Source organism: Rhodnius prolixus, unplaced genomic scaffold (genome assembly GCF_049639745.1).
Source record: "Rhodnius prolixus isolate KJV_2025 unplaced genomic scaffold, Rpr scaffold_7, whole genome shotgun sequence".
Taxonomy (NCBI): domain Eukaryota; kingdom Metazoa; phylum Arthropoda; class Insecta; order Hemiptera; family Reduviidae; genus Rhodnius; species Rhodnius prolixus.
In genome coordinates this window covers 38,440,550-38,458,710 of record NW_027411582.1, presented here as the reverse complement: position 1 = coordinate 38,458,710, position 18,161 = coordinate 38,440,550, and the positions used below count along the sequence as shown (strand labels likewise).

The window sequence follows — 18,161 nt, the reverse complement described above, 5'->3', positions numbered from 1 at the left end:
TATATTGGTTTTAGTGACCATAAAAAAAATATTATATTAAGGTATCAAATTGGCGAGGAATCGGTTCAAATAAAAACGTCTTTTTGCCAACGTTTCTGGCAAGTATATTGCCTTCTTCGTGGGCGTGACTATGCAGGTTGGTTGACTTACAGAAAATAGTTTTCTGAAGAAGGCAATATATGTACGACGGTTTTCGAAACAGATTTTATTATTCTGTAAAGAATATAATTCTATAAATAAATTAATACAAAACATTAATACATAAATAATTAAAACAATAAAATACCTGTAAAGAATAATTAAGTTACTAGTTATATTTCACCGTCGTTAAACACTATGAAAACACAGTAACGTAAACACTCTAAAATGACGATAAACCTTCCTAGACTATAACCTAACCTTCACGCTGTGTGACGTTGTCGGCAGCCCTCTCTAATGGCAGTTTTACATATATTTGTGGAAACGTTGGCAAAAAGAACGAGTTGTTGTTTTTATTTGGACCGATTCTTTCTCGCCAATTTTGAATCCTTAATAATATCTAGAAAAATTAGGCTGATTTACGCCGGGGATAAGGGATAAAAGAAGTTTTGGTTAATGATTAAAAGGTTCTGGACAACCTATTCGCACAAACATCCTGGCGTACTTCGCTCTCACCAGAAGGTGTAAGGTTGAGGGAAACTTAGCACCACCCCAGAAAAGTAGAGAAATCGATTTTTAATTTTGTGATATTCTGTCTGACTTAGTGGCCAATAAAATTTGTTTTATTTTAATCATCAGAGCCACATCGATACAATAATATTAATCAAATAATAAAACGAAATTTTATTAATGAGGTTCAAAGACAGCGTTTTGATTGAAGAAACCAGATGTCCCAAGTCTCGTAAAGTCTAAATAATAAAGGTCTCAAACTTTTTAGGTAATAAAAACTAAGTTACAGTTTGTAGCTGCTAGATCTCGCCACTGTCGTGGCCTCAGTGTTGCTGTAACTATTGTAAGTAAGGGCGGCCCACAGTTACTCTGCCTCCACCGCCGCTTAATTCGCTGAGCTGTGGGTGGAGAAATCTCTATGAAGGGATTAAGGAACACCCACACTCTCAAGAACCAAGACGTTTTAGCGAACACTAAGTACTTGAGTACACAGAAATAGTGTGTCCAAATAGTTGTTAACTTCTCAGTTCCGCTAAACCACTTTCTAGTATATTTGAATAGGGTTAATTCTTATCCCAACTGACAGATTTATTTTTATTAAAAAATTGTGTTCGTCTACTCCACTAAAAGTAGACAGGAAAGCACACTTTGTGCGTAAACTCTTTTATCTTTCTGGTTGACTGAATCACGCAACAACTCGGGCAAATTATAAACAAAACTATCCCTGAACCAAGGCAGAGTTTGAAGACTACAGGTCAGCTATTGCTCAGTGCAGTGAGCGAAACTTATCGAGTAAGAGATGGGGAAGTTGTTTGATCCTCGAAAAGATGTGCGGCTTCTCGCGTATAATTTGACAGTTGGCAGAACTGGAGAAGTGGAAGGAGAGGGGGCTGCAGCTTGTGCCTGGGAGTTTTGAGCCAGTTGCCCGGGGGCTTCTCACAAGGAACAGTGTATATGTTAGACTCTGGTCCTGTCTTAGGGTACGTTCACAACGGATTTGTGGGTATAGATGATAACTGATAGAGTAAAATATAATCGCTGATTAGTGTGCACAACGGAGCTGTGATACATGCAACATGTCTGTCGAGTAGTGAAGAAGAGTTTTTATGTTCAGCAGCAACAAAATGGTATACTTTAAAGAAAAAACGCTTTAGAAAATATCATGTACATCACATAAATAAAAAACGAAGTACTCTGGGTGAATTTCACCATTTGTATAAGGAATTTAGAAATCATCCGGTTCGTTTTTTTGAATATGTGAGAATGGGTCCACCCACATTCGACTATATTTTAGGAAAAATAAGGTCAAAGTTAAGAAAACGGAAAAAATTGTCATGGAAATCCTATAACCATAGAAGAAAAACTAGTGATTACTCTAAGGTAAGAATGGTTTTATTGAGAAATACTTCCGCAGACATTCATGAGTAAAGACAGCAGTAATTAATTTTTCCACCTCCATTTTGAAGCTCCGATACTGGAGTTCAGCTAGCAGAAAGAATGAAATATTTAAATTCTATCATCTATGCTCGTTTATAGCAGCGCGTATGAGTCACTAGTCGCAGCTTCGTTGTGCACGCTCACATTCGAATGTATTATGTTTTTCTTTAAGCGCTGATGCAGCACTCCTAACATCTATGCTCACAGCTTCCTTGTGAACGTACCCTTAAGTCAGCCATTACAGTGCCAAAGGAGTGGTAGTTTGGTTTTGTGCAACCGTGCTGTATTAACAAGTCTGTTTGGTCATGGCCATTGTTTTTTAATCTAAATGTATGTAATTTTTGTATGTTTATTAGTCAAAATATATTTAATCTGGAATATATTTAGCCTGTGTTGTTCATTTAAGGTATTCTGAGTGTTGGTGGCTTCCCCCACCCTTTCCATCCTTTATCTTATTTGAACTTTATTATCTTGCTCTTCCAAATTGTACTTTTGTAAGTTTTTTCAGAAGTGATCAGCTTACTGGATGGCTCCAATGCTATTGCCTGATTGTTGTACGAGGAGGGAATGGCCGTCTGTTCTCTGTGGCAAATTACACCATCTCACAAGTCAGTTGAAACAGCTAAGATTCCTCCCAACCCAGATAAGGTCAGTACACGATTTACATTTATGAAAAGTGCAATGTAAAAAAATGCGTTTTTTTTTTTATTATTTCTTTTTTGTTATAAAACTCGTAGTAAAATGTTTTCTTCACCAAATAATCAGAAGAATGAAAAAGAACTGAAATCTTAAATGGAACAAAAGATAATAATAAAAGAAATCTAAACAAACAAAACAAAAAATATAAAGTAGGAAACAAGAACAAAGAGTGCGAGTGCGAAGGAACATAAAAGTTTATGGTAGCAATAATTTTTAATACGGGCCCCACTACACAAAAATGAAGTTCGAATCGAAAAAGGTATAATAAACCTTCAACAGTGCAACACTGTCAATCTATATCCAAAAACCTATCGGCAAGCAATGGTTCCCCTTCTCCTCCGACGAATGGGGGATTTTATTATTACTTTTTTCCCTCACCGCCATAAGGAAACACTGATTACAGTGTAGCCAATTTATTTGCTTATTCACAGTCTTTAAGGGGGGATACTTTCTCCACTAAGTCCACTCAGTATTCGGTACAGATGTGCTCTGCGACTGGATTAGAACTTACACAGGCTGTCTCTACAGCATCCACTTTCTGGGCTATTAAATTAAAAACTTTTCTCTCCAGTGCTTTCTGTACTTTACACTAACACAAGGCGTTGTATTCCTTTTGAACAAAGCTCTAAATTATTTGAGGCTTTTTATGCTCCTTCCTAAGTTAAAAACTTTCTTAAAACTGTTTTAAAAGAACAATGTTTCCCAATCGGAATTTTATATTTCGCCCTCTTTGGGAAATCTTTAAGAACTACCTCTTTATCTTTTTAGAAAAGTATGAGGATGATGTAAAGTTTCGATATTGATTTCCTTTCGGAAACATCCGCTATAAGGATGTAAAGTCCAAACTATTTCCTTTCGAACAGCTAATCCAAAGGGTATGAGAATCTTGCTGAGAGATGGGCAAAGGAAGTCATCCTAAGAACACTTGGGCAAGATTTTACGGGCTCGTGGGAAGGAGTAAACGGTGCTCCTTCAGGAGGAGATAAAAGGAGCAAGATATTCCAGTCCCTCAGTACACTTCCTATCCCAATTTTTGCGACGAAGGATGACCTAGAAGATGACTGACGGAAAGGAAACCTCCATAATACCGGGCGCCTCTTAGGTGACTGTATAAGAAGCGTTTCCTAGTTTAACGCAGGATTTGGGGAAGGATATTTGACCACTCTCAAAAAGCCTTTTTGTAAATGTCACGTAGCTTCATTCCAATTGGCCGGCTTACTTCACCTAATTGGTATTTTTTTTTTTTTAGACAGCCTAGGTGGTTAGCAGGTGTTGGGCGGAGTATGGCGTCCATGGTGAATTGGGGGCGGAATATAATGTCAGGAAGTGGTAATTCCAATTCTAGCGTTTCCGACTTTCCACAAGACTTCTCTAAAGATCTAGTGGGCACACTAAATAATAAAGATCTTACCGCGAAAAAAGGTGTTCTCTGGGGCTCAAGGAGTATTCTTACCTGATGGCATCAATTCTTACCGATTGGGGGGGGGGCAGGAAACAATATTAGATCAATCTAGAAAAAGTCTCGTGAGTTTATACTAGTTTGTATTCAAGTGCGCAAAATCCAAAAGTATGTGCACAAATAAAAAAAAAAATTAAAATCTTCCGAAACACAACAAACTGTGAGCATTTGAAAGAAGATCCGTTCAGTGCTGATTTCCATAGGATGTAGTTCGTCGAGTGGACAATATTTCCAGAGCACAATCTGGCAGGACATCCGCAGTCACGAACATCTGACAGATCCCTAACCAAATAGAGTGTGCGAGAGGAAATCATCGATGGAAATGTGTTGCAAATAGGAGTGAGGGCCACCTTGTGCCCACACTGTTCTCCAATTTTTCTCCACAAAACAGAAGGGGTGCCCCTCAAAACATGAACCAGGTTTTTCCGCTATTTTCCAGCCATATTACTTAGCTATCTACTATTCACTTTTCTCGCCTTCCCTCTCACTGTTGTTTATAATCATTCAATCCCACATTTCCATTGACAGGTACTGGATAACCTGGCTCATTTTATAAAATAAAAGAGAATAAAAGAGTCTACGGAAGTTGTACTTTCTATTATCCGCACTTCCTTCGCTAAATACTGTGTCAGCTCCCACAAAGTTACTCAAAACAAAATGAGAATTCAAACATACTGACCAATTTCTTGAAAAAGAAACACTTTTTGGTCGCAGAATACCTTAAACCACATAGGCGCCACGGTAGCCGAGCGGGTTAGAGGTGAGACCTGCGACGCTAATATGTATTGTGGTACTGGGTTCGATTCCCGGTCTTAGGCCTTGGATTTTATTTAATGGTTAATAAAGGAAATTTACAGTAAAGTATGTTTGCTAGTCGCCTCCGTCCACGACACCTAATTGGTAGTTGGACGTTAAGCCCCGCCTGAAAAGATAGGCGATTACTTTACTTTACCTTAAACCACATATTCCGATGAAAATCGATATCGAAAAATAACTCGATCACAATGCAGTAGTAAGCGAAATTCCCCCCCCCCAAAAAAAAAGCTGATGTCAAATTAAATTCAAAAAACTTCATATGACGTGGCATATATTAAAATAAAATCGATAGATATCGCTGCACAATTTTTATAATACTAGTTTGCAATCCCAAACTTACCCCCCTCAGGTTATTGGAATTTCTACGTAAATAAAGCAATAATTCCTGTGTTAAACGAAAAAAAAAAATGTAAATAATATGTAAAAACTGTCACCAACTGAGCTAGTTTCATTTATTAGTTTTGCATAGTTCTTATGTTTTATTAAAACTTATTTTGAAGCGTGAATAATATCTGCCAACAATTGCAGTATTTTTGTGTGAGTGTTACAAGAATATGTGGAAATGTGTACGTGTGATAACAGCACAAGTTAATATCTTTTCTTGTAATATGCGCATGTATCTAAAAATATGTTTCACTTTGGATCATGTTCTATCGGAAACAGAGCGGAAAACTGCTAGAATGGAAACAGCATTTCAACTTTTCTTTTTATTACTGAAGCATTACTCAGCTCAAGTAGTGAAGAAAATTACTTCAAAATTGTGTCGATAATTGTTATGATCGCAATTGTTAACAAAGTTGCATAATCGATTTTAATTTTAGGTATGTATCAAGGGGACCACACAAAGGCAAGTTTGGACACTATAATTGTATACCTTGTTGTTAATTTCTACATAAATATTATAAATATATTTTCATGTAAAAATTATTGACCATCAGTTGCATTGTTAAAATAAAAATTATGTCACTTAATATTTTGTATTTATTTAATTTTTAAGACGTGTCCTAAAGTCGTTAGCGCCCGCAGTTTTTTTTTCCAGGGCATTTTGGCCTGAGCTGTTTTTAAGAAAGCTTCGTGGAAGAGCTAATCTTAAGGCCAGCAGCTGGATTTGAACTCGGGATCTCTGCGTTGGACTACAGTTAACCTCTTCCCTCTTTGTATTTATTGTATTTTCTTTATAAACAGATGTTTCCAAGATGTTGAGTACAGGTTATATTGACTTAATTATAAAAGTTTACTGCAATAAATTCCAAGATAAGGGCTCAGTAATTAGCGATACATTAATTTTTTACTAAAATAATCTCCAAAAATCCCAAGAATTTGGTAAAGTGTAGGCAAACTCTCTACTTGCAGCTAAATAAATGTTTCTAAGGTAAGTACATATGTATACACTGGGCCAAAAAAGTCTGTGAACACTAACCTAAATTTTATTACTTTTATTATTATCTTATTAGAAACTTCTTTTATTTTCAAATGAAATATACTATTCGATAGAGAGAAACCAGAGTTTTTCATTTTATATTCAATCTTTTATTTTTGTTCAGCAGGAATATCACAATTAAATGTTTAACAAAACAACACCCCAAACGAATGCAAAAAAAGTCTGTGAACAGCTGTATAAATATGTAAAAACATTAAGATAACAAACAGAAAAACGATTGAATAAAGTTTCAAAGTTCTCTATTGTATTGTAGAAACCACTACAGTCAGTTTTGTGAATAAATACTCTAATTAGTACATATTTAACCACTAATATGGAAGTTCCCAGACCAATTCGAGAACTTATTGTGACGTTGCGAAATGAAAGAAAAAGTATTCGAGAAATAGGAAAGATAGTTCAAAAAAACCCTTCAACGGTGCATAATATAATTAAAAAGTACGGAAATGTGATTAGTAGGCCACGCAGTGGACGGCCACCAAAACTTAATTCCTTTCATAAACTGCAAATTCTGAAGTCTGTTCGAGAAGAACCCAGGACAAGCGCTCAAAAAATCAGTCAAGAATTATCAAGTGGTTATGTGTAAGCGTAACACCACAGACAATTAGAAATAAATTACATGAATACGATTATTGCGGTCGAGTCCCGAGGAAAAAACCTTTAATCAATAAAATAAATAGTAACCGCCGATTGGATTTCGCGAAAGAATATGTTTCTAAGCTTTCTAGTTTCTGGGAAACCGTAATCTTTTCAGATGAGTCGAAATTCAATGTATGTGGGTCTGATTGACGACAAAAAGTGTGGCGAAAAAGAAATGAAGCTATGAAAATGAAAAATATAAAGCCAACTTTTAAGCATGGGGGAGGCAACATTCTGGTGTGGGGGTGCATGAGTGCTAAAGGAGAGGGCAAGTTAGATCTAATTAATGGTATGATGGACCAATATGTGTATGTGGATATATTAAGACGCAATTTAAAAGAAAATTCAAAAAAATTAGGGTTGGAGGGAACGTTTGTCTTCCAACAAGACAATGACCCGAAACATACCGCACTAAAAACTCGGGAATGGCTTTTAAATAATACACTCTGGCGCCTAAACACCCCTCCACAATTGCCAGACCTTAACCCAATAGAACATTTGTGGGATGAAATCAGCCGCGAAATAAATAAACGAGGAATAAGAAACCGTGAACAACTAAAAAACGCTATTTTAGAAGAGTGGGATAAAATTCCAACATTGACGACCACAAAATTATTAGGATCGATGAAAGCTCGTTTGTTGGAAGTGATTAGGAACATAGGAGGTCCTACAAGTTTTTAAAATTTATAATTCACGTACAATGTGTAACAATGATTTATTTCTGCAAAGTGTTCACAGACTTTTTTTGCATTCGTTTGGGGTGTTGTTTTGTTAAACATTTAATTGTGATATTCCTGCTGAACAAAAATAAAAGATTGAATATAAAATGAAAAACTCTGGTTTCTCTCTATCGAATAGTATATTTCATTTGAAAATAAAAGAAGTTTCTAATAAGATAATAATAAAAGTAATAAAATTTAGGTTAGTGTTCACAGACTTTTTTGGCCCAGTGTATCAAGAAGATGGTGGATTTTTTCTGTTAAGAAGTGAAAAGTTTGAAGTAAAAGTAAAAGTTGAAATAAGGGAACTTGTATAATTACAAGTTATTGTAATAATTGTTATGAGAAAAGTGGTGTAAATGTTAATACTTTATGCATTTTACTAACATTACACATACGGGTGTAATTTTAATATAAAATGTAATCTGTAATTCAAGGCGTATTAATGTTTGATAATGGGTTATGTTGGAGCCATACTCCCACTAAATTACATGTACATTTCTAGTTTGTATGCATACCAGATATACTGAGATCTAACTATCTAGCCAGGCTCTAATAGCCTTGCTTAACTACTGCCACACTTGGGTTGTCTAAAATACCCAAACCAACTCAACAACCTCCTCCTGTACGCCATTCAAATCCTCTCAACAGCCTAGCTCAAGAATTCTACGGAAAATTGAAACTAATTTTCCTTCTAATTAATATTAACTTTTGCTTTATGACTCAAGTTTGAAAGAGATGTTCTTGTATGAAAACAAAACCGAAATAATTCCTCTAGTAATGGACGATGGGTTTTAGCTTTTCTTTTCTTACTCGTGAGTTCTGAATTCAGCCTGAAATTCTTAAACGTAACTTACCGTACGCTGAGCGTTTAGATGAATACAGCCTAGATCATCGTTTCCCAAACTTGTTTGACCGCGGCCCGGTACGAGATTTAAATTTTTTCGCGACCCACCTCAGAAAAAAACCATTTATATACAAAACAAATTTTATTTTTTAATAAAAATCAAAATTCAAGTTATTTGTTTGTTTATTTAATACACAAAAATTGCAAAATAATTATATAACAAAAACATAAGTAATTAAAGGCAATCCATTATCTTCATTTAAACTTAAGTAAATAAAGTAAATTTTGTTTTACATATTTTGACCTTAGTGCGAAGGATGATGTTGTTTTTCATCGCATAGTAATTTCAAATTAGGGCTTAATGATGTTAATTTTATTCTCAAATTAGGTTCGACATCCAATCTGTTTCGATACTTATTTTTTAAGTACACCAAGGCTGAGAACGCAGTTTAAGAACACGTATAAGTGGTGACAAAAGGCATTAAAAATTGTATCGCTTTTTCGCTTACCCTTGAATATTTCTTTTGACAGCGCAACCAAAACTTAATTAGTGGTACAGTTTCAAACACTTTTTTAAGATCGGTGTCGCATGAAATTTCAATGAAATTATCAACTTCTTGTTCACTAAGATTAAGCATTTCTTCCTTTTCAATATCGACAGAAGGCACTGAATGACGAATCGAAATCAGCCAATCAGAGCATCCGAATTTAAAAAGGTCCGGTAGGAAATGGTGGTAAAGGATTGCCACCTGCAGTACTTGAAAAAGTTTCGAAAAATATTAAATTTAGAGCAAAATGTTACAGATATTTTGTGTTTTTACAATTTTTGCCACGACCCAGCTGAATTTTTCTGCGACCCGGTGCCGGGTCGCGACCCACACTTTGGGAAACGCTGGCCTAGATTATTCAGCCAAATCCATTGCCGCTATAAGATCTACTATAGTAGCTACCTCAACTGCAGTGATTATGCATGGAATACGGGGCCTCTCTGTAGAGGGGTTAAATGTACAGCGTAATGGGTTTTTGTGCTATAATGAGCTCTAGTTTGCCTATGCAAAACCCAAATACAGTTGCATACATCAGCCTATCTCTGCAAGTACTATGTGAGTGTTTAAGGTGACAGTGTGTATCTGTTAATCATGCTGTTAGGCTGGGATACCCGCAGGGGCGCCAAGATCCCTGAAGAAGTGGCTAGTCCACTTCTTCCCTACGGGGGGCATTTAAGTTTAAGTAGATTTGATTCAGTTGAATCGATGATGGAAAATAAAAAACAGAAATGTCACAATTACTGAATCGATTCAGACTTGTTTTCAAAAGATGTGTGAAGTCATTTTTAAATTAATCAGTTTTGTTCTATAATTACATAGATTTATCGATCTATAACTTTCTAGAATCAATGATCAGAAAAGTTCATTTAAAGGCACTTTTAGGGGAAATGAGGGGTGGGGCTTAACTTTAAGTGCCACGTTAGTTTAATGCATGAACTCATCCACCTGTATTATATATTTATGGAAATTATTATGGTAGTAAACCTGTTTGTTTTTTTTTTACTGTTTTTTACAGTGTGACATTCTGTATCCTATCCGGTACAACCTGCTTGGTTAGTCGTGATTCAAATCACCAAGAGTTTCGTCTTATTCCCCGTGGACAACCATCTGGACTCCTACCAATTAATTGAAGTTCCAACTGAACACAGATGTCGATCATTAAATTTGTCAGTTCATACGGTCACCAACTGGAAAATGTTATGACTCAAATATTCGGAGCTAAAGAAAATTCACTTGAGTCCAGACAGAACCTTGGGAACAGTAAAAGTCATGTGAGTCTCCACAGCAGCTTTTTCTTGTCCTAGTTCTTTAGACTGAGGAGCACCAATTATCTGGGACAAAGAGGTTTTTAATTTCACTATCTATTATGAAATGACAGAAATCAGTGACTATGAAATAAGTTTAGAAAAGATATTAAATGAAAAAAATTAGGCATTTGGCCAACAAATAGTTTTTTCCCTTAAGTTTATTTTTTCTATTTTTATGCCAGAGTTTTTCACACAGAAATAAAATTGTTTTTCTTAATTTATTCTGTTTAAAAATAAAAAGAGTTGAAGAAACAAGTTGTTGAGTTATTTTCAAAATGATTGAACTTTATATTCAATTTCATTTTTCTCTAAAATTAATAGGAATATTTATTTTTTGTTTAAACAAATATTAATTGTAAAGGTTTTATTTTAAAAATACTTCCCACATATATTGGAAATCTTTACCAGAATATTGATATTACATGTTAAAAATCTATCTGACAGAGAATATAGCGAAGATAGATCATTCTTTCAATACTCATCCAATTACTGCTGGCGTTTCGCAGGGCCCAGCATCCTTGCTCCATATCCAACATATCCATTTGACATATCATCTCCATCGTTCGAATATCTTACACTGCTTTGATGTTTTCCCAAAGAACTAGACCATTTTTTTTTTCCTTACTTTGTTGGGGTATTCACTCAAATATAAAACCTCTCTCCAAAAACTTCTCTATAATTTCTGATTAGTTTATACCATGTTTAACGATGATTATATCTGTTCTCATCCTTTTCAAAATACTGTAATATTTTTTTTTTTGTTTTCTTTTTTTGGCATTGGCTTCCGCCATACTGTAATATTTTATTATACATATAATATCAAGTTTGATGTAAGTTAGTTGACTACCAAAATTTCGAATAAATTATTTCTCCATCTCAGTCAAGAGACTTGAGATTTTAAGAATGGTTAAAAAGCAAAATTTATTTCCTCTAAAAGAAAGATTCATTTTCAAGCACCAAACTTCTTTATGAATAGGGTAAAGTAGGGTGAGATGGCCAATCGGGAGAGATGGCCAACAGCCGAAATTTAACCGAAATGTCGTCCGACGGCGCTGCGTGACCTCTCCAGTGATGAACCTTCATGTCTGACCACAGTGAGTTCATTTTGGTCTGCGTCAAAGCGTTATTAATTAACTCAGAGAATAAAAACATTATCGTCTCAACAAAACATTTTATGATAGTTGCATATTGCGTGCTGCAGCGTATGTATGTCGAAATGTTAGTGTCGTTTTTTACATATTAGGCAAGTACAGTATACATTAATGAATCCTAACTTCTAAAACTGTCAAAAAGTACGCGTTGAGTTATCATGTTGGCCATCTCTCCCTAGCATTCGGGACAGATGGCCATACCAACAGTAGGGATAGATGGCCAATTATTTTTACTTTTTTTCTATTATAGTTTGGCTCAGTTTCCAATTCACTGCAGAAAAATGCCAACTCAGCATAAAAGACAGAACACTAACCGCGGAAATTATACTGAAGAAAAGTTCAGATCGTATTAACTCCACACCCAAAACTGTCGTCTCTGCAAGAAAACGAGCCAAGTCTGTTGCCACTTTATTAACTTCTCACGAGCACATTGCTGTTGTGAAAAACAGAGTAGCAAAGAAATCCAAACCAACAAGAAATACCATCCCCAAAGAGACAATTCTGAAAGAAAGGATTGTCCGAAAAAGAAAACGCTTACCTTTCCCCAAGTTCCGATGAAGAGGACGAAACAGGAATCGAATTTGAAGAGGAAAGTGATGCCATTTTAGAAATCGATGAAACTGAATGTACAGGATATGGGGAAAGCTACAACAAGACCAGAACAAAAAGATTGGTTGGAATGCATAATATGCCGGAAGTGGTTCCACGAAAATTGCTCTTCTTTTACATACGCTTCCAAAATTGTAGTAAAAGCGCATTTAAAAAGAAGAATAATGAGTAAATATTAAGTAAGCATTAATGGTTTCCTGTTATTTTACGTTTTACTAGTGCAATTTCATTTACAATATGAGGCCATCTCTCCCAAGTTACACTGGCCAACTCACCCAACCCAGTGGGGATAGATGGCCAACTGCTATTTTTTTTTGTAAGAGTAAAAAAATGTTTCCCTCAGCATTTTTTCTGAAATCTTTTCCTTATCTTATGTTTGTGAGCGTATGAGGTTTCCAAAAATAATAATAAAGTAAGCCTAGCCCTTACCAAAAATTTGCAGGCACCATAAAATGGTGGCCATCTCACCCTACTTTACCCTATATGTATATAGGTTTCGTGACCGTAAATTTTTCAATTAAAGATTCAAAAATTGCCTTTAGAATCGGTCAAATAAAAACAACTCCGTCTTTTTTGCCAACGTTTCTGGCAATTATACTTCAGTCTTCTTCAGGGCGTGGCTATGCGGGTTGTTATGAGTTTACAGGAAGTTGTTGTTTTTATTTGACCGATTCTTCGCCAATTTTAAAATCCTTCTTCTTTATCTTTTTATCTTTCTTGAATAAATCTCACTAAATAAATTCAAGATCTCTAAAAAATCTCTTGGACCAATCTCATAATTTTAAAAATAGTTCCAGCCTTTAAAAAAAACTAGATAAACAGCAGAGGGAGTGTGAACAAATGTAATAATAAACACAATAATAAATATATATCAATTTATTTATAATTATTTATAAGAATTTTTTCTGTCAATTGGAATCATTATTGCATGTTGTTTATTTATTAGTTTCAAAATCTGCACGTGTGTTTGAAACCTAGTTTTAACAAATTAGCCTCGAAATACCAACTCATTTTTTACTTCTTTTTTTTTTATATATAAAATAAAATACTTGCCCCCAATAATAATTACTAGGTAAATCCATTTTTTAATTATAAATTAATTTGATAATTTACTATAATTAGTTAAATTTATTTACAAATAAAAATTAATTTATTATATTACTAAGTACAGATTTCTGTAATGAAGGACTTAAATAAGTGTTAAATTGAAATGATTTTAATGAAATGAAGAAAGAAATATTTTGAAGGAACTTCTGGTTGTAACCTGTTCTATCTCGTAGGGAACCCCCAAATTTGATCCTTTTTTTAGAGAGTAGGGCTTTTTCAGAGCAGACAACTGATAAGAAGTGAGTTAAAGAAGCTGAATTAGTGAGTTTAAGACCCCCCCTCCCGAGACGCGTTTCAAAAATATTGGATTCCACGTTATAATAATTTATTTTGTTTACTTCTTGCAAAAAAAAAAATTAAATAAATACAGAATTCGAGCAGATTTTTGGATTTTGAGTTTCGAAAATATCAATTTAAAGGTTCCCTGAGTAAGAAAGCATGAAAATTCGAAGGCCATTCGAATTTTATACATCTCTTAGGGCTCAACAGAGAGATCGCCACAAGTTTTGGTGAAAATTTGTCAACCATCACGTATCATTTCGTTGGAGCAATTTTCCCGAAAACAGATCGTAGGATTTTCTTCAAGCTATGTTAATTTCATGGTAATGATTCTTTAACTTTTATTTCAAACGTTTCCCAGGGGAAAAATTCGATTAAGAGCATTTCCTTACGAAGAGACACTCCTCTGGTCTTGGTAATCACCAAGCTTGGAACAAATTAATGGAAGAGAGGCGCGCCTAATTTGGCAAAACCTATACACATCCACATTTCATGAATGTACTCAATTCACCTGGCATTCAGATTGAAAGTTGAGATTTAAAACTGTCGCAGTTGGAAACATGTGAGCTAGGCGGAAATTGCAATAACAATGTGGAAGAGGAATTCAGGTTAAAGGAGAAGAAGGAAAAGAGCTATTGCTTTTCTAGCAATGGCCAAGAATCGGACAATGAAGGTATCAGCAGAACTGGGAGTAAAATATTCCAGAGGAATAGTGACAGAGCAGCAGGGTGCTCCTGAAAAAATGATCAAGATGACACAAGAAAAACATGGGCGCCAATTCTCTCCACTTAGTAGTTGGATATTCAACAGGTTTAAAGAAAATCAAAAGGCTGAATTTCCCCAAGGGCACGCGAGACGGAAGTGCACAGCAAGGTTACAACCACGAGGTTTAACCTCGAAAGTTCCTGGACGTTTTGGAGGCACTCTGGCCGCATCAATAACATAAAGGTATATATATTTTTCAATTTCTCGGAAAACCTTCTAGGTCAGTTTTCCCAATGCGGGCTGATTTTTTGGTAGCATAAAGCACCATTACTAAGCTTTTTTTTACAAATTAAAAGAAAAATTTAGATCCGTCAGCGAAACTTTTGTATTTTCACGAGTACACTTCCAGTTTCAAGTTACAAGCTTGAAATTGAAAGGCTCCAAATTGAGCTGAAGCTGCGCTTAAGAAACTAGAAGAAAATTGTTTAAGAATGAATTTTTTTTTATTTTTCTTTGACTAATCAGAAATTCCGCTTGCTAAATTAAATACAGTATTCCCCCGTATATACAGGTCGTAGTTTCTTCTTGTATCGTCGGGTTCGATCTCTCATCAAGATGGATTATTTCACAACAATTAAAATAATAAGAACCTATTTCATGGCAGTACGGCCCAGCTTTTAAAGCTGCCCACAATTTAGAATGTTCATTTCTGAAATAAATAAAATAAAGATTCTGAGATCACAAAGATTCAAACTCGCCACCTAGAATTAGTCTAGCCCAAAGAGAGTTGGCTTTGTTCTTAGCTGATCATCAACAATAACCAGGAATGAAGCAGCGAATGGAGTAACCTGACAACTTCAAGAGGTCTAATGGTAAAATTGTTTATTACATTACTTAACTCTTCTAGAATTAATGTGAATGTTTTAGTTTTTTCTGACTTCAAGTAAACCAAAGAGATGATACTCTAAGTCTATCAATTAGGAATATAAAGCAATCTAAAACAAGAAGTTGATTTTTGAACAAAGATGGTAGATACAAAAACCTCTTTTTGAAAAGATATAAAAAATATTTAAAAATGTAACATTATGCCAATAATGCTTGAAGCCATATTCTGTCAATTTTAGTGATCCAATTGTAAGGTTCTGTTTACCACAAAATGGCGGCATTCTTTCTGTTCAATTTTTAAAATAACAGATCCTCCCTTAGCTCCAAAGTTGGAGCCTGGAATTCCTCTTACCAGGAGTCCAGCACGGCCAGGAATTACCACATTTTATTGCAGTGAAAGATACATATATTCTTACCAGGAGTCCAGCACGGCCAGGAATTACCACATTTTATTGCAGTGAAAGATAAATATATGTTAATCATTTTTTAATGTTAACATACAACAAACTTTACAGCTGAATCACTAAAAATAAGTGTTGTCCATGATACGTCTAGTGCATCGTAAAGTCCGTTGTTTTAAGGAGACCATCCATGGTTTGATTTGTGTGCAACCTTCGTCAACCAGCCTCATCTTGGGTTCCATGGAGGATTGACAGGCAGCCGAGGTTTTCCCAAAGAGACCTAAAGGTTCTATGGAGCCCACTTGTTAAAGGATCTCTCCCGGTCCTAATTGACCAGTATTAGACTTGTAAGAAACGATCTCGAGGATGCACTTTACCAAATCCTTACTTTTTTAAAACTTATGATGTATAACAAAATTACGCGAATAAAACATTGTATTAGAGACAGATATTTAAAAAATTATATTATTATTCACACCAAGTTGGACTACATTTTTTGTATTTTTTTTTGTTTTTACTTTTTTTTAAATTATGAATTATAGCATTGAAATTATTTTTTTTTTTTTAAATAATATTGCGGGCTAGTAAAATGATGACAGTGTCTCGATGTTCTCCATTTTCTCGTCCTGTGTGTAACATGGATGCTTGAGAGAGGTATGGGGATGCAGTTCTGGCAGTTCTGTTCTGACGACAAACCAAAGAAGGAAAGAAAGACAGGGGGGGTAGTAGGTAGGTAAAAGGAAGGTGAAATTGTCATAAAGAAGATTTATGAGTACGACAATCCGGCAGCTGAAGCATGAGCCATGAGCGCTTTGGCAGCCTGCAACGTCTCCAAGTAGATCCTGGCTTCGCGCATCCACTCGCTGGCCACAACCCGGGGCGCACCTTCCAGTAGGTTCATGTACCGTAACGCTTGGAAAAAGTCACCTCTGTCCAACCAATATCTGAGAACATAATTTAAGCCATATCAGTAATAATAATTATAATGATAATAACAGAACAATCCAATAAAATTCCAAATTAATGGTGATTGGGCAAATCAGTGGTGCACTATGTATTGCAACCTGAGGCCGGCATTAGTACACAATTTTGATGAAAAGCTGCACGATTTCGTCCAATAATAGGTACGATAAGTGAAAAATTCATCTTTATGATTGATTATCTACTTCGGGATCAGAAAATGAAGCGTACATGGAAACACAATTATTAATCACATTTGAAAAAAAGTTACCATAGGTAAATTATAAAAGAATTTTTATAGTTTAAAATAGCAACAATTAAAACAATACGCTCGACGAGAACATGGCAGTGAGATAGACCGTGGGCGTGGCAGTGGGAGAGACTGTGGGCGTGGCAGTGTTAATGGCTATTGGGCTTGGTCGCCATGTAAGTTCCAGCTTCTGATTGGCCCATCAAGCCGCCCATTTTTTCTTCTTTAACTCTGCACTCTGATTGGACAATTATTTAACACTAATTATTTCATGTAAATAAAGAGTTTAGATTTTTTTTACCAATTTTTCCCCCGTAGGTATTTGATCAATTTTCAGATTGTGCAATAAAAATTAACATATGAAAATATCTATTAATATGCAATAATATTTATTGATTTAACTTATTTATGGTTAAGGAAAGAAAAATTGGTTTAGATTTGTATGTTTTTTAGGGTAAAAAGGAGGTAAAAACCAAAATCTGCTTAGATGTAGGTCAGAGGTAAGTCCGCTATGCTGTAATGTAAATATGGCGGAATGCCTTTCAAATAAAAACTGGTTTCCCCAAAAATCATTGAATAAAAATTTTGCTCAAAAGATTATTGGGTAGTTCAATACTAGACAACATCAAAAACCGAGAAATAATGAGCGAGTTGGATAAGTAAGTTGTAATTTATGTGGATACACAGTAAATTCTTCAAACAGCTACCTGGCTAAAGGTCAGAGACCTGAATATGATCTCACACTCGCCAAGTAACCATAGGTTAATGAGGTTAGGCTCTTCTTCTTCATAAAACATACAAAAAAAAAAAGATCTGTTGTCAGAGCTCCTATTGAGAAACCACAATACCCAACCAGGAATCCATCCAGGAATGTGAGAGACACTCGTGAAAGACATTAAAATTTCCAATCAAAACAGATTGTAACGACTATCCAACGAACTCTCTCGGAAAAGGATGACCTCCTGACACCGGAAGATAGAAATAAAGAAATAATAATGTATGCACAGCATCCTTTGATTGAAATCAGATTTACTCTTAATATGTGACAGTATTGGACCCGGATGTAGCGACGGCCCCCGCAAATATGGGCACACCTGTTTTAAGCGGATTATTTTTTTACTGTTCCTCGCTATTGGTCACGTAAATTGAGACTAAAAAATATAATACGACCCCTCCCAATACAATGAGAAAGGCTTACACAGATTTGATGACATCGTTCGTTATTTTGTTTAACGCTGCCTTCCTCAAAAAAGAAAA

At 35.3% G+C, this 18,161-nt stretch overlaps 1 protein-coding gene and 1 long non-coding RNA gene across 3 annotated transcripts in view; one reads left to right on the top strand and one right to left on the bottom strand.

Annotated features, from left to right (window-relative positions):
- The first annotated feature begins 3,799 nt into the window (after window positions 1-3,799).
- On the top strand, window positions 3,800-10,797 carry LOC141447595 (uncharacterized). Its single transcript, XR_012454464.1, has 2 exons — window positions 3,800-6,431; window positions 10,266-10,797. It is a non-coding gene; the product is annotated as an uncharacterized lncRNA (long non-coding RNA).
- Window positions 10,798-16,078: 5,281 nt separating this feature from the next.
- The window catches only part of Mitofilin (inner membrane mitochondrial protein mitofilin), a 44,696-nt gene continuing 42,613 nt past the window's right edge, over window positions 16,079-18,161 (bottom strand). For both annotated transcript variants that reach the window (XM_074115310.1, XM_074115309.1), the window contains one exon: window positions 16,079-16,638. In XM_074115310.1, coding sequence (XP_073971411.1) covers window positions 16,461-16,638 — 178 coding nt within the window. In that variant the 3' untranslated portion in view covers window positions 16,079-16,460. The remainder of the gene's footprint in view (window positions 16,639-18,161) is intronic.